Raw genomic sequence first — 25,074 nt, forward strand, 5'->3', positions numbered from 1 at the left:
TCTGAGCTGTTCGGAATGACGCGAGTATTCGGTTGTTTTTGTAGGACTGCACTAAAAATTTCTTCATAATTAGTGCTATTTCTGCTTTAAATGTTTTGCAGAAAGCTGCGCTTAATCCATCCGGCCCAGGTGCCTTTTCTGAGCCTAGTTCTTCTATAGCAGCTTCAACTTCACGCACAGTTATAGACGCTTCGAGGCCTTGTTTAACGTTTTCTCCCAATCGTGGCATAAAGTGTAGGAAGTGGCTTATGAAGCCACCCAGATCAGTTTTTCTTTCGCCAAACAAGTCTCCATAGTGTTCAACAAAGGCGCGTTCAATGGTCCTGCGGTCACTCGTTATACTTCGTCATTGTAGCTTATCTGTTTTATATCACTGCGGCGAGCGTAAGCTTTCTCGTCACTTAGCGCACGTTTATTCGGTGTTTCCCCTTGCCACAATCTTTCTGCACGGGATCTTATCATGGCACCACGGTACTTCTCTGTGTCGATGATTTCTAACTGGCTTTTAACTTTCTTGATTTCCTTCATGACTTGGCCAGGTTCTGTGCTTTCTACATTAAGTAGAAAGTCGAGTTTACTCCTCAGGGCTTTTTCTTTCCGTTTTTCTTCTTGTTTCAATTTAGTTGCCCTTTCTATAGCACTCATCTTCAATTCATTTTTAAAATCTTCCCATATGGTGACTACATATTTCTCTTCAGCTACAATCAATCGTCCAAGTTTTTCTTTAATGTCATTTACGAAACAGTCATCGTTGAGTAGCTTATCGTTAAATTTCCACAAATCCCACGAGAAGTTTGTTTTTCGTTCTTTTGTTCCTATTGAGAAGGCAACCAAACTGTGGTCACTAAAAGAGACTTGCTTGTTCTCGTACGTTTTACATAACGGCACCAGTTCCAGTGACACATAAGCTCTATCTAGCCGAGCATGGCTAAGTCCTTGAAAATGAGTAAAACGCGGAACACTGTGATCGTACAACACATAGCCGACATCTTCCAGGTTGTAGTCACTGACAAGATTATTCAATAGCAGTGCACTACGATCATTCAGCGGCAGTTTTTTCACGCGATCCTCCGGAAAACAAACACAGTTGAAATCGCCAAGTAAAACCAAAAGCTTATCGGTCTTTAAATAATCCTCAACTCGGTCAAAAAAAGACTCTCTCGCTCTCTCTATTAGGGGCGTAAATACAGATAACTCGCCAGAAAACTTCATTCAAGGTAAAATGGACAATAACCAGGCGTCCCGTGACGTTTCACACACTGTGACTGCTTCTACACTTATATTTAGGCTATTGCGCAAAAAGAATAGCGCAGCCTGCCGATGTGCGGCCGCATGACAGACGCATAAATTGTAACGGGGAACTAATGGTTGCACCAGTTGCACCATGCGATCCGTTTGCTCTTGACTCGCTATCTTGGTTTCCTGAACTGCGATTATGTCGAGATTGTTTTCCAGAAAGATACGACTCAATTGATATTGCCGCCACCTCGTGCTTAGTCCTCGGACATTTAGCGTGGCAATACGAATCGCGGTGTTAATAATGGCGGCCTCCATTATGAGCAAGAACAATCGGGTCGCATAGCGCTTACCTTGAGCGACCCATGCATTGTGCATAAAGTGGTGTCCTCTAATCTGTAGTACATGGCTCCGCCAGTCAAGCTGGCGGTATCACACGTAGTGGCCTAGGTTGCACTACCAGAAACGAAGCCGCTACGGGGGCGGCCCCGTCTCGGGTCTCCGCTCGACTTGGACGTTGGGCCTCGGCTTGAAAGGCGTACAGTACGTCGCAGCTGAGCCGCCTATGTAGGTGGTTCGCTGCATGTAGTTGCTCCAGAGGTCCCGGTTACGCCGATCGTTTCCTCGTGTGCCCGCTTCGCAGGCATGCTAGTGGCTGCTGACATGTCGACGTCAGTCGTAGCAGACGCCTCCGCACACGTAGTGGCAGGCGACGACTTCGAGGGGACATCACTCTGCTCTGTAGCGAAACTCTGATTTTCAGGCGCCCCGTTTTCAGTCTTTTTCCGAGTATCAGCCTCGTCGTTGGTTTTCTTGTCTGGCCACAAGTTTTTGGGGTGAAGAGACTGCTTCTGTGTGACCGCGTTGCCAACCTTGTCGCTCTTAACCGGAGAAATATCTTCAACTTCAGCCTCATCCATGAGGTGTTCAGATACTTCTTCTCTTCTCGTTGGTCCTGCGACGACGGCGTATGTCTTGACGCACTGAGATCGTTCATGGCCGAAGCGGCGGCAGACCTCGCAGCGTGGAACTCGACAGTCCCGGCGAATATGACCGGTTGTGTGGCACCGCAGGCAAAGAGGGGCGCGGCCCGGAATGACGGCAAGGACGAGCTCCCCTGCTATGCGTAGCTGGTGCGGAATATCGTCGACTGTAGTACGTGGCTTAAGCTGCAGGGTCACCGACCGCGTCGTTGAGCCCTTGTCCAAAATCCCTCGAACACGCCACCGTTCTTTCGCCGCGTCCGTAACCGTCCCGTATGGGGCAAGAGCTTGTCTGATGTCTTCATCTGACATGTTTGGCAGCATCCAGTGTAACTTCAAGCGCACGCCTTGATTGGTGTGGTCAACGACAATACAGCGCCGTTCTTTGACAATGATGTTTCGGATAGCAAGCAGTTTCTTTGTGGCTTCAGTCGTCTTCATCATGACCGCCTACACGTGATTCATCAGATACGCCCCCAAAGCAACTACTTCGTGGAGCAGTTCCAGACGAACCAGAGCGTCACGGAAATCCTCAACCTTGAACGGTCTTCCACGGACGTCCGCGTGTAAAAAAAACAGTATTAAGGACGATTCGACCGGTAGGCAAGTGCGGCAAAATCACCTGATAATCCTCGTCTTCAACAACAGCATTCCTGTTACCGCGGCCGTTCGCGGCCGCCAACGCCGCTCCGTCGGAGCACATGATAACACGTCCGTTCACTGCGGTGCCCGGAAGTGGAATCCCACTAAGCCAACTAAGCCACGAGTTCGATGCTTCAAAGCGGTACAAAAGCGCCTCTAGTGAATGCGGTGTTGCCTTAGAAAAGAGCTGTTTCTAAGGCTCAGGCGTGCGTCGCTTGCTCAGGCGCACATTTCGTTGCCGCGCCGAACGCGGCGGCGTTGCTCGACGCTCACCGCGTCCGATGCGGGGCGCGTAGTCGCTGCGCCGTAGCCCATTGTCTTACACCCCTTGGCGGGTCGACGGTAACGCTGTCGCGTTCCACTCTTGAAGGCGAAGCTTAAGCGTACTCCAATTTTTTACTTTGGCTTGATGTTATGCACACCGTGCCGCGCTTAATTGTTAAGCCGTCTGCTTCTCTAAGGATGATTTCAGTTATGATATTGAAGGTAGTATATAGCCGCTCGAAATAGCATATTGTGGATTTTGTTGTAGCTTTTGATGCAGCAAATAAGGCGCGATATCCTTCAACGACAACACTTTCTATAACTCAAAAGATTCCACCTACGAGCTAGTTGGTGAATTCACGTAAAAGGATTCCCACATCGCTGCTGCATGGCGTCATCTTCAATAAATTAACACTTTCAGAGTACAGAAGGCAAGATCACGGCCGTGAGCTTGTTGATCACAATCAGTAGTGCATATTTCGAAGACAAGTGCAACAACATTTCATGTACAATTAGTTTGCTACCTGCATGAAGTGCCTCCCTGCAAGCTTCCGCGGAAGTGCCTGCCAACACTCGAGCTGCTTCTGTTGGTGAACATCGCTTTTGTATAACATTTATTGTCTTCGAGATGTGTTCGCGAAGACCGGGAATAACTAAGTCGTGGAATCGTGCTGTGAACAAGCGTCCATGTTTCCAGTGAGGAATCAATATATATTTAATCTCAAGAATTAAAATATAGATCGTCGTCCTTAACATGACGTTCACACACGTCGGACTTATCTGTGGGGCATTCTTTCTTTCGTGCAGCATGTGTTTCCATATAAAAAACTCTCTGCCGTTATCGTGGTGCCAAAAAGAATAGTGACGACCAGCATCACGTTGCATCTGGCCGCTGGAGCAGTCGTGGGCAAAGCAGAACTGCTTCCCATTATGAGACGCCGAAACGCTTCAGCGTGAAACCTTTCACCGGAAGAAACCGCCGCACATCACACGACGCCAACAACACGCCCATACCCGCCGTGGTTGCTCAGTGGCTATGGCGTTAGGCTGCTGAGCACGAGGTCGCGGGATCGAACCCCGGCCACGGCGGCCGCATTTCGGTGGGGGCGAAATGCGAAAACACCCGTGTACTCAGATTTAGGTGCACGTTAAAGAACCCCAAGTGGTCGAAATTTCCGGAGTCCCCCACTACGGCGTGCCTCAAAATCAGAAAGTGGTTTTGGCACGTAAAACGTACCCCATAATTTTTTTAACAACACGCCCACAGCAGCGACAGACGAAGCAGTACCACCGAAATGAAAGTAGAAACGAAACCAGAAGTGGAAGAAGTGACGAAAGACTAAAGAAAGACACGATCGCAGCGCTACTAGTTCGCGTGACCGCCATTTTGGCCATCTCACAAGCCAACGTAAGGGCAGCAAATCTTCGACGCATGCGGCAGGCATCTTTTTAAAGGAGGCGTTGCCCAAGCGGAGCTGTGAAACTAAAATAAGAACGTTGGTAGACGCTAGCGGCCACATGCAGGCACCCACCACCTAGGTGACACCCACCCGTCTGTACCTAGACCGTGGCCTACTAGCCGTCTGTGCGTGCGCTTCAGCGCAAGCGACAGCATTCCTTTCTCTATGGCGACAGGCTGAAGATCATCCAGTAGATAGAGCTAGACGGCAGGCTGCGAAACGTCGAGCAAAGGCAAAGTTGCCTGCTGAAATACCGGAGCTACTGTGTCTAGAATAATTCAAGGCGCTGTACCGGAGCAAAGGGAGAAGCTTACCAAGCGTGGAAAGCTAGAAGCTTCTGCGACAGCCGCCGTCGTTCAGCAACACGAACAACAAGGAGAAGGAGACGAAGCCGTGAATACAAGCAACGGCACCCACAACCAGCGTTTGACCAACCACACCCTCCGGCAGGCGGCAAACTCTTTCGCTGCTATTTCACGGACAACCCGTTCAGCAGCGTCTGTAAAGACTGTGGCCTAACTTCAATTAAACACTGTGTGCATGGTCTTTGCAAAACCAAGCAAAACAGACATTTCGTTCGTGATAACTAGGTTTACCAGAGTTAAACCTGAGACAGTTTTTCTGGGCACTGTTTCAAGTTTCCGCCTCATCTGACATGCGTAATTTAGAAATTGGACAGCGTTCTTTTGAACTTCCCTCCGTATGCGCGTACTCGATCAGTACCTCGTGATCAGTACTGCAGTTACCGTCTCGATTTTAACATTTCACACAATTCATTATCTTTCATCCGCGTAAGGTCTCAGTACGTCATGGTTCGTTTTGCTCGACATTTTTTTTTTCTTCCTACATCGTTCAGTTTTGTCTGTGTGTGTTTTGTTAGTTTTGCTGGTTGTGCGCGCCTTCTCCCCTCCCTACTTCTGCTTGTTCTCTCAATTCTCGTGAGATCCGCGCACGTGTCGGTCGCTCACGCGGCCGTTTTCTCTAGCCACGGAGTCTACGAAATCGAACACTGCGGTTCCAATTCCAACACTCTGGGCCGCACGATTGCCTTCAAACGACGTTATGGCCAATTTTCAAGAAGTATGTGTCGTCCGCACCGACGGCGACCTACCGCTGGCGAAGTACCGGTCAACAAAAACTGGCATGACCGTGTTCGTGTCCGAATTTGATGGACCGCTCATTAGCGGATACCTATGCATTGGTAAGTGCGATATTGCTCCCGTATATTGCCTCCTGACTGCCTTCATGTAACTGCGAATGCTGTGCTGATCACGGGCATGCGCAGTCAAACACCGCGCACAGCTGCGCGCGATGGATTGACTGTTAACAAATCGTTCCATTTGCGCCCTGTAACTTTTTGACTTTTTTAAATGACAGTAACCAGCAGCATACAGTGAAAAGTACCAGGGACATGGATGAGCGAGAAGGACACAGGCACGACCCGCCGTGGTTGTTTAGTGGCTATGGTTTGGGCTGCTAAGCACGAGGTCGCGGGATCGAATCCCGACCACGGCGGCCGCATTTCGTTGGGGACGATATGCGCAAACACCCGTGTATTTAAATTTAGGTCATGTTAAAGAACCTCAGGCGGTTCATATTTCCGGAGTCCCCCACTACGGCGTGCCCCATAATCAGATCGTGGTTTTGGCATGTAAAATCCCATAATTTAATTACTTAACACAGGCACTGTGTCTTCTGCTCTTTCATCTGTGCCCTTGCACTGTGTGCAGTAAGTGGCATTGCGAACTAGCCGAAGTCAGTTTTATATTGAACCAACTTTGAAATGAGGGACAACAGAAAAAGCCATGCCTGTCTTAGCTTGTAAACGCACAGTCGCCACACGATACGTACTCACCAAATGTTTCAAAACATGGAGCTCTGGAAAAGTTCATTTACCGCAAAGCCTGTATGCACCCAAGAGTGCATGTATGCTTGCTGTGTACATCCGTAAGCAAAAGTGTACACACCACAGCATCACTGAAGAAACTGCATTTTCTCGTAATTAACATTAATAAACTGAGCTTGACGAGGGCACTGGAAAGTTCACAATGCCAAGTTTGTACTGCAGTCCTCAATCCCATGTTATATTCACAGGCAGAGGACAAAACCAGCCTTATCGTGCAATCCCCAGTCCGTATAGTTCTACTCACAGGTGTACCTGACAATTTTGGGCTGTACACCCAGGCTGGCATGTAATTGTTAGCATTTCCTTTGTTAGAAACGTTTAGTGTCAGCAGATGTTTGTGGAAACTCCTAGTATTACTGTAGCCATTCTTTCGTTTTTATTGCACATTTTTAGTTATGTACATTTCTTAGGACAATTATGAGGACCGTGTGTTTAACTTATATAAAGGAAGACATGGTTTGTTTTGAAAGGGGGAACAAAAAGGGGGCTTAACATATGCTCTTTTGTTATCCACTCATGGCTGAACCAGCTGCTCACGTTCATGGCAGCTTTAACTGCTTTTATTGTGCATGCGATGCAGTTTCATGCTTTTTTGCACATTTAAGTGCACTAACAGGCAATAAAATATTTAGCTTTGTGAATGTTGCTTGCAATGATATGTGCACTCACCAAATGGGAGAAAGAAAGAAAGCCTGATGATGTTTTAAGGTCTACATTTGTCCATTGCTCATGAAGACATTGTTTTTACATCACATTGTCTGTTTTATTATTCTGCTTTTCATTTAGGAAGTGCAAATAATATTTCAAGTATGTTGTATCCTTTCCATATAGGCTTTCATTGGTATTCTAAGCTATATTGGAAATGCTAGAAGGGGTCTCTTGTGGAAAATGAATTTGAGGAACATGTTGGTATCTGATATTTATTAGCATCAAGTTCAGGTAGTATGTACCATTCACAAAAAGCACTGTTATTGCTGCATCACTTGTGAAGTTTTGTGCTGGTGCGGCATGATGTTTGGAAAATAATGGAAATGTAGGAAATTGTGTGGGAAATACAGAAGTGGTTACATCTAATTCTGTTGAAAACGAATGCAAAGGACACTGAATTTTCCGACAAAACACATGTATGCGTTGTCCGAGTGTCTTCTGTGCAGGAAGCTTCATGAGAAATAATGTTGGCATCCACCCAAAAATAGCATGAGGCTACTAAGAAAACTCATAGGATTTCCTCAACCTTCTCTTCCCAGAAAGTTTCTTTGCCTTTTGGAATTATATAGCAATTGAATTGCTAGTAAGTATTCCAATGTGTTGGGATGTCAATTAATTTGCCTCCACCGTGCCATCTGCTATCCTCCTAGTTAGCTGATGGTAAAGTGACTACCCTGGAGAGCCAGTGCTGCCAGGTTCGATCTGATGACCAGGATAAATTTTTCAATATCGAAACTTTCTGAGGAACCTACCTGTACATGTTTTCTTTGTAGCCTTATGACATTAGAATAATGGACTTAAATGTTGAGAAAAGGAAACTATTCATCATATTTTTAAATGTCTTGTACAACAAAAAGCTGATCTTGTAACGCGAAAACATATCTCTTGTTTCTCTCAGAATGACATCTCACTCCTGGATATGGACAGAAAGTTTGCCAGATGAATGTAGTGTGCTTTTTATTCAATTTATTATCGATTTACTGTGTTTCAATTCCTTCGCAGTACCACGTGGGCACTGATTAGCTACCACGGCAGTGCCTTATGATGGTGCAGCCCGATGAAAGCCCATGTGCACAGGGTTCAATTTGAGCACGTCTGTCATTTTCTATGCTCTTCCCACAAGCACAACAAAGCCCCTGCCATGGTCAACTCAGTGACCAGCTGATTGCAGATTGGAGTGTGGGTTGCATTTGGCCGCATCATAGCTTTACATGTTTTGGTAATTATTTTCTCTTATGTGCACTACATGGCCACATATACTAAGGAGACATAGAAAAAAAAGCCCAGCTGGCACATACTCTTGCCATCTCCAATTGTCCTGGAAGCTGACCACAGAGTTAGTGTTGGCAGGGGCTGTGTCAAGTTTGTAGAAAGAGCCTATTGGACGACACTAATGCTCAAGGGGAACTTTGTGCTCATCTGCTTATTCTCATTGATTTCATCGCTCCCAGACATATCAAGACACTGACATGCTTGCTGGTCTACACTCATGTGATACTGTTAAAGAATTAAAAGGCCGTACCTGCACTCAGCAGTGTAAATAAATCCCATGTGTGTTTGTGAGCAAGAATGCAATAACATCACCGGTGCACTTCTGTGTGAGCTATAACGCACAGAGCCTCTTGGTTGACACTGTGTCTGCCTATCTATCTGCAAATAAAGTCACTTCACTGGCTGGCTGCAGTTACCAGGTGCCTACAGAGCATATTGTTGTGAGGCAGAGACAAACACGAATGTTGTTTATGCAAGGCAAATGCTGAACGCACTAGCTTACACTAGAACATGGTGGCCGAAGCGCCCCAGCAACAACCACCCTTCTTTGTCATCGTCTCTTGTCTGCACATCCTGTTCTGCATCGCGACACTACACCGCCGAGATTGGAGCGCCGAACCAACGCAAGCGATTATGGCCTGGAGAAGATATGCACATAGAGCTTTAAACGGGAGGCATGAGCAACATCAGTTCTTGGCTGTACAGATGACAGGCCTGGCTGTTCGGGAGCGATCTCGTACATCACATACGAAAGCTGTCGCAGGATTCGGTAGGTACCTGAATATCGCGACAGTGACAGGCCCACATGGCAAGATGGTGACCACAGGAGCACGAGGGAGCCAAGTAAATATTGCATGTCCCTACAGTGCATACCGTAACAGGATTTCTGGGAAGACCAGGAATCGGTGAGGCGAGTGTGGGCAATTTGAGGGGCCTGTGCGGCCATGGAAATCGCATCACGGGCATAAATGGTGTGCGACTGTGTGACTTGGGGAAGTACAGTGTCCAGGGGCGAAACGGGACAACGGCCAAACAGTAGCCAGAACGGTGAGTAACCTGTAGTGTCATGGAGGGACGAATTGTACGTAAAGGTGGCATGTGGCAGAGTGACATCCCGGTCCTGGTGGACTGGAGAAACATACATAGCTAGCATGTCAGCAAGCATTCTGTTCAGTCGCTCTGTGAGACCGTTAGTCTGTGGATGGTAAGCAGTGGCTATTTGATGCTTAGTAGAGCATAGGCGGAGGATATCATCAATGACCTTTGACAAGAAGTAACGTCTGCAATCCGTGAGGGCCTCATGTGGAGCACCATGGTGCAGGATGTCGTGTGAGAGGAAATCCGCGATGTCTGTGGCACAACTTGTAGGGCAGAGCTCCCGTAATGGCAAAGTGCATGGTGTAATCCGTTGCAGTGGCAATCCATTTGTTGCCCTTAGTTGAAAAAGAAAAAGGGCCAAGTAGGTAGAGTCCCATGCGAAAGAAAGGTTCTATGGGAATATTGATGGGCTGTGAAAGCCCAGCTGAAACCATGGGAATAGGTTTCCGGCATTGGCACAGGTCGCAAGCAGTCGCATACCGGCACACAGAGCAGTAGCGGTCGGGCCAGAAGAAACGGCGCCGGACTAGGTCAAAGATGTAACACTGAGATGCCCAGTGGTGGGTGCATCGTGGAATTGTTGAAGCACGGTGCGTTGAAGGTGCCCCGTACGGCCAGCAGTAGGTCAGCACTATCAAGGCGCAAGTTGCTTTTGTACAGGACTGTTGTAAATACAGAAGAGACGCAGGGAAGGACCAGGAGTTGGCGAGCTTATGCGACCTGTGATGGTCCGCAGAAAGGGATCACGGCGCTGTTCATCGCCAATGTTAAGGAAGCCTGAGATGGACATAACGCTGGTGTCGGATTCGAGGTCTGTGACTTCCGGTGGCTCAACTGCATGGCGGGACAAGCAGTTGGCATCTTGATGTAACCGGCCGGATTTGTACACTACAGAGAAAGTGTACTCTTGCAAGCGCGGTGCCCAATGTCCAAGACTGCATGTAGGGTCCTTCAACGGGGTAAGCCGGCAGAGCGCGTTGCGTGGTGGTCGGTAATTGCGTCAAAATGTCGACCAAATAGGTATGGCTGAAACTTTGCTATTGCTCAAACTAGCGCTAGGCACTCTCGCTCCGTGATTGAATAGTTGCGCTTGGCCACGGACAGAAGATGGCTTGCGTAAACGATAATGCACTCTTGACCACGCTGAATCTGGGCAAGAACAGTGCCAATGCCGTGACCACTAGCATCTGTACAAATTTCAGTGGGTGCTGAAGGGTCAAAATGGGCTAAAATTGGGGAGCTCGTCAAGAGTCTGATGAGTGCTTTGAAGGCTTCGGTCTGCCACTGTCTCCATGCGAAAGCGACATTGTTCTTTAAAAGCTAGGTGAGAGGGTACGCAATGTCAGCAAAATTTTGAACAAAGCGATGAAAGTACAAGCATAAGCCTATGAAGCTGCGAATGTCCCTAACTGAGCATGACACAAGAAATTCTTGCTGGCTCGAACTTTGGCCAGGTCAGGTTGAATTCCATTGGTGTTTACAAGGTGCTCGAGAATGGTTATTTCACGATGACTGAAGTGACACTTTGACGAGTTGAGCTAAAGTTTCGCAGCGCGAGACACAGCAAGGACAGTCACAAGACGCTCATTAGCAAAAACGATTATGTCGTCAAGATGACGCAGACAGATAGTCCACTTCAAGCCTCGGAGAAGGGTGTCCATCATTCTCTCGAACGTTGCTGAGACATTGCAAAGCCTGAAGGGCATGACTGAATTGAAAAAGTCCATCAGGAGTAATAAAGGCTGTCTTCTCGCGATCCTTCGCATCAACAGCGATCTGCCAGTAGCCCGAGTGGAGGTCAATCGAAAAATATTTCGCGCCGTTGAGACAGTCAAGTGAATCATCCATATTGGGCAGTGGATACAGGTCCTCCTTGGTGATCTTGTTCAGATGGCGATAATCAACACAAAACTCCAGGTGTTGTTTTTCTTGACCAGGACGACTGGTGAGACTGACAGGCTAGCGGAAGGCTCGATGATGTTCTTCTCCAGCATCTTCGCGACCTCGCTTTGAATGATGCTGCGCTCTGCAGCAGACACGTAGTAGGGGTGGTGATGGCCGGGACTTACATCGCTGGTGTGAATCCGTTGAGGGACTACGGCTGTCTGGCCGAGCAGGCGGTCGTGGAAATAAAAAATGTTGTGATAACTAAACAGAATGCGGCTAAGGTATTCAGTTTGAGCTGGAGAGAGGTCGGTAGCGTTCATTTTATCGGCGTCTTGGTAGGGTGATGACGCCGAACGGGAACACGTGACGATAGGGCTGACAGAGGCAAAAAATGGTGGGTCCAAGCGGAGATATCTCGTACTCGTGCACAGGTGTCAGACAGGCCACTGTCATGTTACCGGGGAGAACATGGGGAGAACATATGCAACAGATCCAAAATTGAGAATGGGAAGCCAAGCAGAATTATTGACAATGGTGACAACGGTACTTGGGTGCACGACGCCATGCAGTAAAAATAATGTTGACAAGCGGAGAGGCCATGTAGTTGCGATCAAGAACATGTGGTTGAATGGTAAAAGGCACAGTAGTAGTGGCTTGAGGCGGCAACTGGGCGAATTCAGTAGAACACAGGGATGGATGATGTGCAGCAGAAACAAAGTAGCAGTCAGAAGGAAGTTCCAACTGCATGACACCTGTAGTGCAGTCTATTAGGGCAAAATGGGTCGAAAAAAGTACAGCCCCAAAATCAGGTCATGGGGACAGCGCTCTAACACAATAAATAAGACAATGGTTTGATGGCCGGCAATCGTTGCCTGTGCTGTACACATGCTGACAACCGGTGGCGTGCTGCCATCAGCAACGTGTACTGTGCATGGTACGGCAGGCATGAGGACCTTTCGGAGTATTTCGTGAAGGGCAGCACTCATTACAGGCATCTGCGCACCGGTGTCAATTGAGGGACGTGACTGGGGCTCCATCCACTTCAATGTCTAATATACTTCCTAGGGTAGGCAATGTGATCAGAGGATTTGCAGGTCGGGTCGTTGATGCAGCATCACCTCCGGGAGCTGCACCGACTAGTTTACCTGTGGCACGAATGCGGGGGAAGAAGAGCGGCGAGCTTGTGGCGGACGAGGCCAACGACTTAGGGGCAATGGTGACCGGCTGGTTCGGAAGGTCGTAGGTGCATTGTCGATATTCGTAGATGAAGGATACACAGAGAAATGGGGAGCACCTCGATGTGGACGGTCAGATGGGAAGCTCCACCTAGAGGGCGATGACCAACGACTGCGGCACTGACAAGCAATATGTCCAACACGCGAGCAATTGAAACATATCGGCCAATCATCCGGTGTTCTCTAGTCAGGCAGGTTATGACGGCTAGTTGGAACCACTGAAAACGGGGAAGCAGTGGTTGGGTGGGGCCAGTCCTGGCTGACAGCGGCATCATAAATGGGGCAGAGAGATGGGAGGTCTAAATTTGCTATCTCTTGTCTTAGGACGACCTGTATGAGCGATACAGAACATGTGTTGCCTGAGCAATGCTGATGAGGAATGGCGGGAAACATGGCTTCGAGCTCGCGACGAATTAACCGCATCAAATTTTCTTGTCCAGACAGAGGAGGTCCACGTGGCTGTTCTTCACACAAAGACGTCAAAGCTGTGTTTGGTAGCCTGTTGAACTGCTGTGTAATGCTTTATCAGTTCAAAATTGCAGCACTCTTTGATGATCGCACCCACCGAGTCATAGTTCTTTTAGTCAAGCTGGTTGAATGCGTCATCTGCTATGCCCTTCAGGATGTAGCCAATCTTGTCGGTCTCATTCATGTCTTTGTCAGGTTTGAGACAGAGTGCGAGGACATCTTGAATATATGCCACGAATATTCTGTTGACGTTTGAGCAAGGGTCGACAGCTCCTTCTTCGCTGCCAACTGACGGCCAAAGAGCTTTCCAAAGAGGTCTAGAAGCTTCTGCTTGTAGACGTCCAAACTCATTATGTCATGTTCATGGGTCTCGTACCACGCTAGCGCTGTGACTCAGAGGTAGAATATCACATTCGCTTGCGTTAGCGTTGGGCCCACAGATTATTTTCGTTTACACGCTCATGTCGGGAAATCCATTCTTCAACGCCCATACCATCGATGCCATTGAAGGTCCCTGAATCTCGCGGCTGGGACAACATGATGGAGGTCAGAGTACGCGGCATCGGAGGTGGGTGGTCAGTCATTGTGGTGCTTTGGCTGTCGATCATCGTGTCAGGGCTCACGCGGTGAATGCCACACGTCCACTAAAATGTTGCGAGGCGGAGACAAGCACGAATATTGTTTATGCAAGGCGAATGCTGAACGCATCAGCTGACGCTAGAACATGGTGGCCGAACCGCCCCAGCAACAACACTTCTTCGTCGTCATCTCTTGTCTGCCTGTCCTGTTCTGCATCGCGACAATATTTTAGAGCGAAAGCTCTGCCTCTCCGTGTCTCGTAAGGTCATTCATTGCGTCGCAATGACTTTAAGCCGCCGGAGCGCAAGTGCGGCAAGTGTGACGTCACACCACGTGATTCACTGCAAAGAGGTGTCGCAGCTGTGCTCGCTTAGAGCCTCACTGCTGCGGTACCACCTGGCTATGCGAGGGTTTAATGGCTGCTTCATCGGCACTTGGTCGCTCAGTCTCACCATAGATGGTACGCCGGCAGGGCCGTCTGTGCATGCACTTCAGTGCAAACAACAGGCTGAATCCAATCATCCAGTAGATATAGCTAGACGGCAGTGTGCGAAATCTCAAGCAAAGGCAAAGTTGCCTGCTGAAACACCAGAGCAAAGGGAGGCCAGATTAGCACATTACAGAGAAGCTTACCAAGCGTGGAAGCATGCCAAGATCAAAATTATTGCAACAGCCGCCGTTGTTCAGCAACACGAACAAGGAGAAGGAGACGGAAGCTGCGCATACAAGTAACGACACCCACAATGAATGTTTGGCAAACCACACCCTTCGGCTGGCGGCAAGCTCAACTGCGGTGGCCAGGTTTCACTGCGACTTCATGGACAACCCGTCCAGCAGCGAGTGTAACGTGTGTGGAAGACGGTGGCCTAACTTTAAAGAAACACTGTGGGCATAGTCCTTGCAAAACTAAGTTAAATGTCAGCCAATTTTTACTGCAGTAAGAAGACTTACGCTAGGACTTGCTCTGTTTAAGGAACATTATAAGAGGATAAGCACAAGAAACTTGGGAATATTATGATCTCAGGTGTCAGTATATACCACATCATTGAAAAGTTGTGGTGTGAATGAAGTCAATAAACTGCTAACCAAGTGTTATCTTGTTTTCAATACTTAGATTAATTTTAAGTGGTAGTTTTAAATTTTGGTCTGAGCCAAATGTATAGCAGGCCTCCCTTCCACCAACTTCATTTATTTACAAAGCACATGTGTAGTCCTTATTGCATGTGGAATAAAAAAATAGTGGCTTTGTTGATGCTCCCATGCTTTCCCCATGACGAAAGGCTTGGGAAGTCTTCATCTCAAATTACACACCCGTGCGCCTCATCAATGAAGTGTCTGAACTCAAATAAATAGCACATGCGCATTGCAGCATCAAAGAAAAACCACAAATGCAGGTTGGGCCTAACTTTCACGGGAAATCCCTTTATGCTGCTAGCCTGTGGTGCTCGTTCTTCTTCTGTTACATACCAAGCAAAGTGCTTTGAAATGCAGATGGCTTGTGTGGTGTATCTACTGTTGGGGAATATTATGAGGCTAGTAGCTTATTGGATGTTGAGAACATAGCATGGCATCTCTTACTTTTTTCTAACCCAGCGACTGAAGCTCAAGATGACGACGGCCTGCCGCATACCTTGGAACATCTAATTTTCATGGGCAGTGAGGACTACCCTTTCAAGGTATGAGGGCTGGCGATGCATTGAAATGGACTGGAACATTTTTTTTTGCTATAGTAGTCGGAGGCTATTAAACAAAGTAAGGGCTAGAGCATAATATGCTCTGCGAGTTAAGATAGACCAGTAACTTGCTGCATGTCTGCATTTTGTTGGCTTCTGTACACATCTATCATCGAGCTTGCTGCCTCATTTGTTTAACACCTTATGAAACCTATTGGCTTGTACTGCAGTATCATCTGTGGAATTGTTTGTCACCACCACAAGGAGGGAGGTCTTTTACTTGCAAAAATGAAAACGGTTTCACCTCTGGAATCAGTTGATGTTCAAAGTGCTGTCATTTAGATATTTTTATGCAAAAATGCAAGTGCATATTTTTACAATGGCAGGTGTACATGCTGTTTACAGACTTTTTCTAAGTATTGTTGTTTGGTGTACTTGAAATTTCATGATGGTAGAGGCCATTGGTTTATTCTGCCTACGTGCATGTCCGTCTGGTTGCTGGAACGCCTGTGGGTTTGAACACCACTTTTGCAGCCCTCAATCGACTCTGCACGCATGATATCAGGTTGATCACTGATGAACCACTCATACAAGCATATTAGCTTGGTGGCAAACTTCTTGTGACTGTTTATCACCCACCACCTTGCTGGCAAACAACAAATTTTAGTCAGAACCACACTGCCATCGCTGTTACGCCTAACCAGTGCTGCTTTGCCGGGTGTCACGACCAATGTTACAATTTGTTGTCAAGTTGTTGACCATTTTATTTGTATCAGCTGTACACCTCTTGGAAAGCCAATAAACCACCTTTCCAGCGAAAATGAAAGTACATGGGATAACCTGCTAAATAGCACCAACCAGCGCCAACTTTCTGCATGGCTGCCATTTTTCCAACATCGGGCATTGATCACTGATAATGTCTGAGAAATCGAACAAGAGGTCATACAATGTCCAAAACCCCGGTTGCCATTATACATTGCTTCAGCAGAGAAGTTGCAGTGCCGCAGTGTGTGATATCTGCATTTTCATCCTTTGTGGCTACCCATCTGACATGTAGATTAGTGCAGAAAAAAGGGTTTTTGAGCTGCACCGAAATTCAAGATTTTCTTATCTGAATTCAGATAACAGCAGAAATGATTCAGGTGCGGCTTCAAGTGCTTTTTAGAGGTACAAGTCTGTTCTGTCCTAAAAAATTTGTTTCCAGGCAATATGTAGAAGAAAGGAGATCTACTCAACATTCAGCAGCTACAGATCATATAGAAAGCAAACAGCTATTATGCCACAGTTACCATTAAGGGAAAACAGGGGGAAGGCGGGAGGTGGAAATTCAAGACGCTGAGCAAAACGAGAACAAGGTGAAAGCGGGAGCCAACGTTTCGACAAGTGGACTTGTCTTTTTCAAGGCGACATCTGCTTTTCTCGGCACAGTATATAGAGATAGGGTTCTTCTAAAGGGAGAGAGGGTAAGGCGGGTGGGTGCAGGAATGAGCGAAAGTGTGTTAACGGCGAGGGTGTAAAATTGAAAATAAAGGAGTGCTGCACACAAGGCCACTGACACGGCTGCCTGTCAGTCACATGTCAACGGCCGTGTGTCAGTCAGGGTGTCAACGGTATGCACAGCACCCCTCTATTACCTGTTTTGCTGGTGGTTGTGGGCTATCCTGTGTGTGAAAGAGATAATAGAAGGAGCGGCAGAAACCGGGGCTCGTTAAAAAAAATATATGTAAAAAAAATACTGAAAGGAATAAATAAGTAAGTAAAAGGAAAGAAAGAAAAGAAAAAGATGAAGAAAAATTAAGAAAAAAAAGACACTAAGCAACCAAACTAAGTGTTGTTGGCTATAGCTTGAAATTCAGCATAGCAAATAGATTCTAAAGTTCTCTTTGAAATGTTTCTGTACATTGGTTGCAATGCCTTGAACTTATGGATAAGGTATGATTCTCTGTATTTCCTTTCTCGTTCAGAACGGAAATTTGACTGTGAGATGTAAAGCTTAAGTTCGTCAAAGTAATGACCTGTTTGGTTGAAGTGCTTGGCGACGGCTTTGGGAAGCTTGACATGTGATTTGACATGTGACCATTGGCATGTGATCGACAAATAGGCCGTGTCACCGGCCTCGTGTGCAGCACTCCTTTATTCTCAATTCTACACCCTTGCCATTAACATACGTTCGCTCATTTCCGCACCCACCCGCCTTACCCCCTCTCCCCTTTGGAAGAACCCTACCTATATATACTGTGCCGAGGAAAGCATATGTCGCCTTGGAAGAGACAAGTTATCATTAAGGTCACATTCATAATTACATTGACATCAAAACATTCTTTGCCAACAAAATCATAAGACTGGGCTACTATCATGAAGTCCCACAAGCAGCACTTCTCAGTCAAATGCTCCACTGTTCTTATAATATGTGCTGCTGGGCTAATTGGTTCATGATTAAAAATTAAGAATAGCAACAAATAAGGCACGAATGAGAAGGACAAGTCATCCACCTATTTCCCATTCTTTCCTTCTTGACAAGAAATTTTGATCACTACTTGTTGCAGAGAGTTGCGAATGGGGCATTGCTGAACAGCTTTGGCATGGAGCGGGGCAGTAACCTTTTAAGTCCCAAGTTATGTCCTGGAAAACTGTGGAAGATTTCCCCCCACCCCCGCTTTTTTTTTTTTACTTTTCCAGTGTTTTCCATGTAGTGTCCTCATTGACAAAAATAATTAATCTATGCTTTATTTCTTCCACTCATTGAAAATGCTGAATCACAAAGCATGTCTTGAGAAAGACAGTTTTTCTCACAATACATATAGAAGTCATCAGTAACATTCTCTCAATGTATGACAGCAAAACAAACATAAATAACAAAAGATATGCAAAATTGCCCCGACTCAGCCATAGGGGTTGGGATAAGCAGACGTGCGTGACTTGTTCACAGCAAGCAAGAGAAGAAAAACTGTGCCTGCATTGTGGACGAGTAGGATTCTTTGGTGGTGACATTGGTACAAATTGGTAGGACAAGTACAGCACGAGCTTTGGAGTTAAATGGTTAACAGCTGATTGCTATGAAACCTGCAATGCAGTTGACATTTAGGCAAGTTGGTGACGGTACATAGTCAGAACAGTGCAAAATACTATGAAGTCCATAGGTATCCTGTGTATGTTCTCTGTTTGCCATCCTCTTTCAAATCAGTTTCTCCATGAACAGTCAAACATTAAGTAAAAAGAAAAATCCTGCATTATTATTAACACTTAGCCTAACTAAATTACCTTTTGATATAAAGCCAAAGCCTGGTATTGATTTACCCAAGTAATATATGTGCACGTAGAACTTGCATAGAGTTGGCGGTAGCTCCGATAAAGTGAAACTTTCAAAAAAAGTTAACACTCTTTGGTCATGCTATATCATCTTATGGCAGCCTGGTAGAACTGTGGGCTGCTCTTAGCTGAAGATGCAGAAATTTGCTATAAGTGCAGTATTCAGTTGTGAAGTAGGAAAACCATGGCTGTAATTTATGTGTGGGTGCAGGGAATCCTGGACCAGCTGGCGAATCGGTGCCTGGCATCTGGCACCAATGCTTGGACAGATACAGACCACACCTGTTACACCATGACTACAGCTGGTTCCAAGGGGTTCTTGAACTTGTTGCCAATCTACCTAGACCACATTCTCTACCCTTTGCTCACGGTGGGTGTGTTCAACCCTGCTACATTGGTTTGTTTGTCTATTGATTGAACAGGGTCATAGCACTTTTGACTACTTTTCTACATCAAAAACACTTGCTGCAGAGTTTGCTCCCTGTCTTATACCTAGTTTTTAAGAGTGCTTTGAGAGTCCTGACTGTTACATCAGTCTTGGTCAGGACATTTATTGCATCATTTTGTCTGCCTTGCTGGGTGGTGGCACTTGTCATCAACCTCACAGCTGCAATCACCCTATGTTCTGATGGTTTCTTTTTAAGGCGAAAGCCTTAGATCCCTATATTTCAAGGTCTTGCTGTGAGGTACAGACAAACAGAGGGTGCCAGGAAAGGGAAACAGCAGCGCCAGAGGAGGGTTCTGAGAAAGGGCGACAAAGCGCAGTCAGATAGTTGAGGGAAATATCAGCGGTGGCACTGGAGGGCATTGAGTGAAAGGGCAGTGGCAGCGCCCGTAGAACATTCTGGAAACGGTGGCAACATGAGAGCAACATGCGGCCTTACTGCTACGCAGGCATTCTGGGAATGCAGAATTGATGGAGAGAGAGACCGCTGCCACACATCAAGAACAAATTTCGCAAGATGTACACGTGTGACAGCAGCCTCTCTCCACCAATTCTGCATTCTCAGAACGCCTGCATCACATTAGGACTGCATTTTGGTGAATGGAGAGAACAATGTTCAACAGCAGATCAGCAGAAACTTCAACAGCAGAACAGAAAGTACAACACAAAGTTCAGCAGCAGGTCAACGGAAGGTCCAACTAGGCTTTTGCCTTCACATTCTTAGAAAGTTATAAGCATCCCCCATAATTTTTCTTTTCTTTATGCCATTTTCATTATCATGTTGTGTATATATATAAACTCATTCACTCACGCATGAGTGCTGCTGACTGATTGTCTGATCGCCTACAAGGGTGGTTGTGCATGCGTTTTATGCTAATTTTCTTCCTTGTGCAACAGCCCTCTTGTGTGCAACACTGCTGCCACTGCTTGTGAAAAATACATTCCCGAAAGCAGTGCTGACTGGCGAGTGAATTCTCTTGCACATGGGCATTACAGGTAATAAAGGGGCTGTTAACATAGGTTTCACTGGGTCCTGGAGGTACCATCCACATCAGACATTTTTCCTCCCCTTTATTTACACCTGCTTCAAGGCCTGCCATTTTTGAAAGACTGCCCTATCCTGTGTTCCTCCATGCTTGATCTTGCACCTTCCATGGGTACAGCTGGCAATGCTGTCTGACCCCAAACTGGAGAGTTCTTTGTTAATAGTTGACAAATGCCTCTAAAGGACAAGAGAGGGCACCAAATCTCTGATGCCTTTACAGTGACTGTTGGGAAACATTTAGGAATAGAACCCTAGACCATTCTACACTTACTATAAAGAAGTTCTGTCTTAGACAAAGTTGTTTTTTTGAAGTTGTCATTCTACATATTATGGCAAAGAATTCTTGTAGACGTATGGAATTTTATGTTCTCATTTTAAAATATGTGGTTCTTAATTTATGCAAGTTTGCAAATTTTCTGTAAAACACTAGCAAAAAAAAAATTCAGTTCTTCAGATTTTGCTAAACGGGTTAATAATGACTTCTTATACATGGTTTCAAAACAATGCAGTAAGACTAGCTTTATTGCTCTGTCTACCCTAAAACAAGAATTGTGACTTTTTGAAGTTGACTTCAGAGAAACACCGTTCTGATTGGCAACTTTGCAACTCTTGTGTTCTAGGGTGGGCAGAGCAATAAGATTGGTTTTATTTGATTTCTTACATCATGTGGGAGTCATTGATATCTTGTTTAGTGACATCCGAGACTGATTTTTCACTAACTCCCCCATTAACGAGCAGCTTTTTGGAAGGACATTGTCTTTATTCCAGGCGTCTTGGGGTGATTTTGCCATTGCCAGGTTCATAGGTTTTGCTAAGTTCATGAGCTGCTCTGGTGCACTCATGAACTGCCATATTTGATATCATTAGGTTTTCCTATGCATTTTTGTTTTTTGTTAAACATGTGAAACATAATATTTTACTTTTATTATATGGCCTCCACTTCTTTCCTTTTAAAGAATGTTGTCATTAATTGCCTATTCTACTTTCATTTTATCATTTTGTGTGTTCATTCCTGGAATTGGTATAGTAACAACAGTCATTTTGTTTAGGTCGTTTTGGTCAATTGAGATTGAAAAAAAAGATTGCAAAGTTACATCAATTCTGTAAAAGCACTCAGCTTTATTCAACTCTCAGTAATGGAGTGCTTGTAGAAAACCTATATTGGCAAGACCTTGTGTTCTATTATTATTTGGTGCCTGACACCTGACGTCCTACCACCACAATGTTATGCTGTTATGCTGCTGAGCTTGAGGACAAGCGTTCAATCGTGGCCATGGCAGCTGCATACTGCGGGGGACGTTCGGTGTTTGCTGAAGAACCCCAGGGGCTCAAAATTAATCTGGAGCCCGCTCTGTGGCTGCCCATCTCATACTCATATTGTGCTTTTTTGCACCTAAAACCCCATAGTTTAATTAATTCTTAAACCAGTTTATTGTGCTGTGGAAAGCTTCAACGCGTGATATGGCCTCTATGCCAGTTTTTCATGCTGAATGCCTAAGAACAGCCTAGAACGAGAAAGTGCTATTGCAACATTTCATGTTGTGATGTGATTTGTGTCGTAGGAGTGATGGCACATAAAAGTGTACATAGGAAAAACTTATTAAGTAAATGCTATTCAATTTAAATCAATGTGCCAAATCTGTCCTGTTGCAATCATTACATTACATTACTTTCACATTGTTCTTTTGCAACTACAGCCCTGCAACTTGCCCAACTATTTCGGATTGTAGGGTGATGCTGGCTTTCCCCGGTGATGTTATTATGCTAACACAGCTCTTACAAAGTTGCAAGTATATACACAGTCTTCACATGATGTAGACAAGTGGATATCTTATGTTACATTGTAGTGGAACTTGTTGTGCTATATATATAAGACGTCAACATGACGGAAGTTGGTAAAATTGGCAATTTACTTCGTTACATTGAAATTCCGTTATCTTGAAATTCAACTTCCTATGCAAATAAGTACAGTTGCCGAAATATTTTTCTTCCATGGAAGGTGCCACAAAATGTTCTGAATCATCGGGCAAAATCGGGAAAAAGAAATCTGAATGAGAAAAATGTTTCACTTTGTTGATTGAGAGTTGGTGACCAAAGATAGTTTTATGCTGTGTTGGTGATATTTTCACATCAGCGATACGAAGTAAAGCCTGTGACGCCTTCATGTCCACTCTACCCTGCAGCTGATAATGTCACCTGCAGTGGGGCAATGCTATCATGAAAGCAAAGGCAGAGAGGAGTGAATCCTCTGTCTGCCTCTCACTTCAACGTGTATCTGAAGCTCAAGATTATGTAAATTCTGGCACTAAACACCCGGTAAGACAGCATAAAGCCATGGCTATCTCGGCTTGCCCAATCTTTACGCCAGCTGCAGATTGCCTCCAAGATTGGGCCCGCGGCCCACGTATTCTGACAGCCATGCACAGCCACGTCTGTGCTAAAGGAGGAGACGTGCACTCACCTGCCCCTCCTGCCTGCCTCCTGTGTGCTTAACCACATTACCACGCACGCTCTATCATGGTACCGCACACTCGCCCCCCCATTTCCCTTGCTTGCCCGGAAAGACTGCACCATCAAGCCACCATCCTGCTCTGCTTACACTCTCACATATTCTCTCATGCCCACAGCATATGGGGCGCGATAAGATTTTATCACGCTTGGACTTAATACAAAACACAACAGCGAGAAGGTGTTGATGCTCCGCTTTGGCAGCCGCTCTCAGTCAGAGGTACATTTGCAAGCAGCCGCATGTAATTCAACCATTGTGCATTGTGCTGTTTTATAACAGTTTATACTTATTTAACATGAACCAGCAAGCACAGTTAGCCAATTTACAGGGTCCCTAAAATGGTTTGGGCAAATTTTGTAGATGCATAAGGAGCAGCTAGACAAATGAGACCAACAAATAAATTTCTATGGGACGAACAAACAAATGTTTAGTTCAGTGTGTAAGAACAAACTATGGTGAACAGAGCCGGCAGTATCTATTGCCTAAAATGTTAAATAAGTATGGCACCTTCTTTCATGCTGATACTCTGTCTTCTACTTCCTTTAAGCTATATTGTATTAAAAGTATCAAACAATACTGTTTCCTAATACAATATTTTGCATATTTATTGTGTTAAATTTTGTTGTAGATCTTCCATTCTTCAATATTTCATATTACAGCTTGTGTCCTTTTGAGATGTTATTTTGCCATTGCCTGCAGGCATAAATTGTGTCTGCATGCCACCGCTGTATAATATATGCCTGTATTTGTTTTCTAGGCCCCAGATTTTCTCAAGCTGTTTTTTCGTAGCTTTTTTGTCTGGGTTCCATTCCCTAATTGACTGGGTAAAGCACTCATTCATTCATTCATTCCAGATACAGTAATACCTTTGCACCACAATTTAAGTGAAGCGTCTCATTAAAAGAGCTACGGAAGTTTACAAGTTACCATCCTCCCTACACATGCTTTTCTTCCTCAACTTGTTCGCCGAGCGATTGGGGCTAAGCAGTGAAGGCAGCTTCACTGGCTCTACATCATGATGGGAAGTGGTGTCATCTACTTCCGGTGCCTTGAAGCCAGTGCGCGAAGCTTCTCCTACCTCTCCGCTACCTGCCTTGCTGTCGATCCCCAGTGAGAGCTATCCAAGCAGCATTCGTTGTGAGCGTTCTGTCGCAGCACCAAGTGTGTCTGATATTCCAGTAAATGCAGACGAGCTGGGCATTTTGACAGATCGGCAAAGGTATAAATGTGAGCAGCCTGCATGGTGCAGCCACCTGGTGGCACAGAGCTCAACCAGCCAAACACAGAGCTAATGTTGCTGTAAGCAAGTGTAAAACGTTTCAAACATTTAAAAAGACAGCATGTTCATGATGTAGAAAATTTACACCAGTAGCAAAGTAGAGTACACTTGGTTACTGCTATATAAGCTCTGCGTTTGTCTGGTTGAGCACTGCACCACCAGGCGGCTACACCCTGAAGGTCGTTCATGCTTGCTCCTCCACCCATCCAGCAAAATGACCAGTACGCCTGGATTTACTGCAATACTGAACATGCTAAAGCTCTCTATTGTTGTTGTAATTTTCCGGTGGGAAGGGACAGCCTTATTTGCTACAGCCACTCTGCTTGCCTGTAGCCTTGCAGAGGGACACAGTGACGCAGCTTGACATGTTGCCAATCGCTAGATTTGCAGCCCACAATGCAACAAGGGCAATTCATGGTTCTCATGAAAAGAAACTTCAACACGAACACTGACCATGCAGCAAGCGTCAACACAGAGCATGTTGTAACACAAGCAGATGACACTTGCTGTGTGTAGGAAGGGCTTGAGTGTGGTTATAAATTGTCGTCGCGTATTCTCTTTCTGTTACTTTTTTTTATGGAAACAAATGAACCAACCTTCCAACTCTTACAAAAAACATTTGTTCACCATAAAGATAGAAAAATGTTCAATAACGAAATGTGGGTAGTCAATTGGATAGCTCGCCCGACTGACATCATGCGCGCTCGTCACGTTGATGGTCACGAGGGTGCTGAAAACTCGGGAGGAGCAGCAGCATTGCAATCGGTAATGATGCACATTTTTAAAACCTTATAATAAATCACACGCTTTACACAAAGTGCTTAAAAGTCGCTTAATGATCAGAAGGACCTATCCTAATGACTCAGTACGTTTGTACAAAATTGTCGAAATTGTTTCAGGGTCTCTTTAACTTTGTGTATATACCCCTTAGAAATGTGTAATCTGACCCTGTTTATAAGCGCACTGTAAACTTTGCATTTGCTCTTTTCCAAAATTTGGGACTGGATAGTTCACAACAAATACTGGAAGGCCTAGATTGATTTTATGCATCTGTCACTTGGCATAATGCATGCGAA

At 45.7% G+C, this 25,074-nt stretch overlaps 1 protein-coding gene and 1 long non-coding RNA gene across 2 annotated transcripts in view; one reads left to right on the forward strand and one right to left on the reverse strand.

Moving 5' to 3' along the window:
• Window positions 1-5,311, reverse strand: part of LOC139051665 (uncharacterized) — an 81,457-nt gene extending 76,146 nt beyond the window's left edge. The window contains exon 1 of the long non-coding RNA XR_011509493.1: window positions 4,900-5,311. This is a non-coding gene — a long non-coding RNA (uncharacterized lncRNA). The remainder of the gene's footprint in view (window positions 1-4,899) is intronic.
• A 195-nt stretch (window positions 5,312-5,506) lies between these two features.
• Window positions 5,507-25,074, forward strand: part of LOC139051664 (uncharacterized protein C05D11.1-like) — a 210,280-nt gene continuing 190,712 nt past the window's right edge. The window contains exons 1-3 of the mRNA XM_070528630.1: window positions 5,507-5,786; window positions 15,332-15,414; window positions 18,932-19,090. Coding sequence (XP_070384731.1) covers window positions 5,648-5,786; window positions 15,332-15,414; window positions 18,932-19,090 — 381 coding nt within the window. The 5' untranslated portion in view covers window positions 5,507-5,647. The remainder of the gene's footprint in view (window positions 5,787-15,331; window positions 15,415-18,931; window positions 19,091-25,074) is intronic.

The sequence above is a fragment of the Dermacentor albipictus genome, unplaced genomic scaffold (genome assembly GCF_038994185.2).
Source record: "Dermacentor albipictus isolate Rhodes 1998 colony unplaced genomic scaffold, USDA_Dalb.pri_finalv2 scaffold_13, whole genome shotgun sequence".
In the NCBI taxonomy this organism is placed as follows: Eukaryota; Metazoa; Arthropoda; class Arachnida; order Ixodida; family Ixodidae; genus Dermacentor; species Dermacentor albipictus.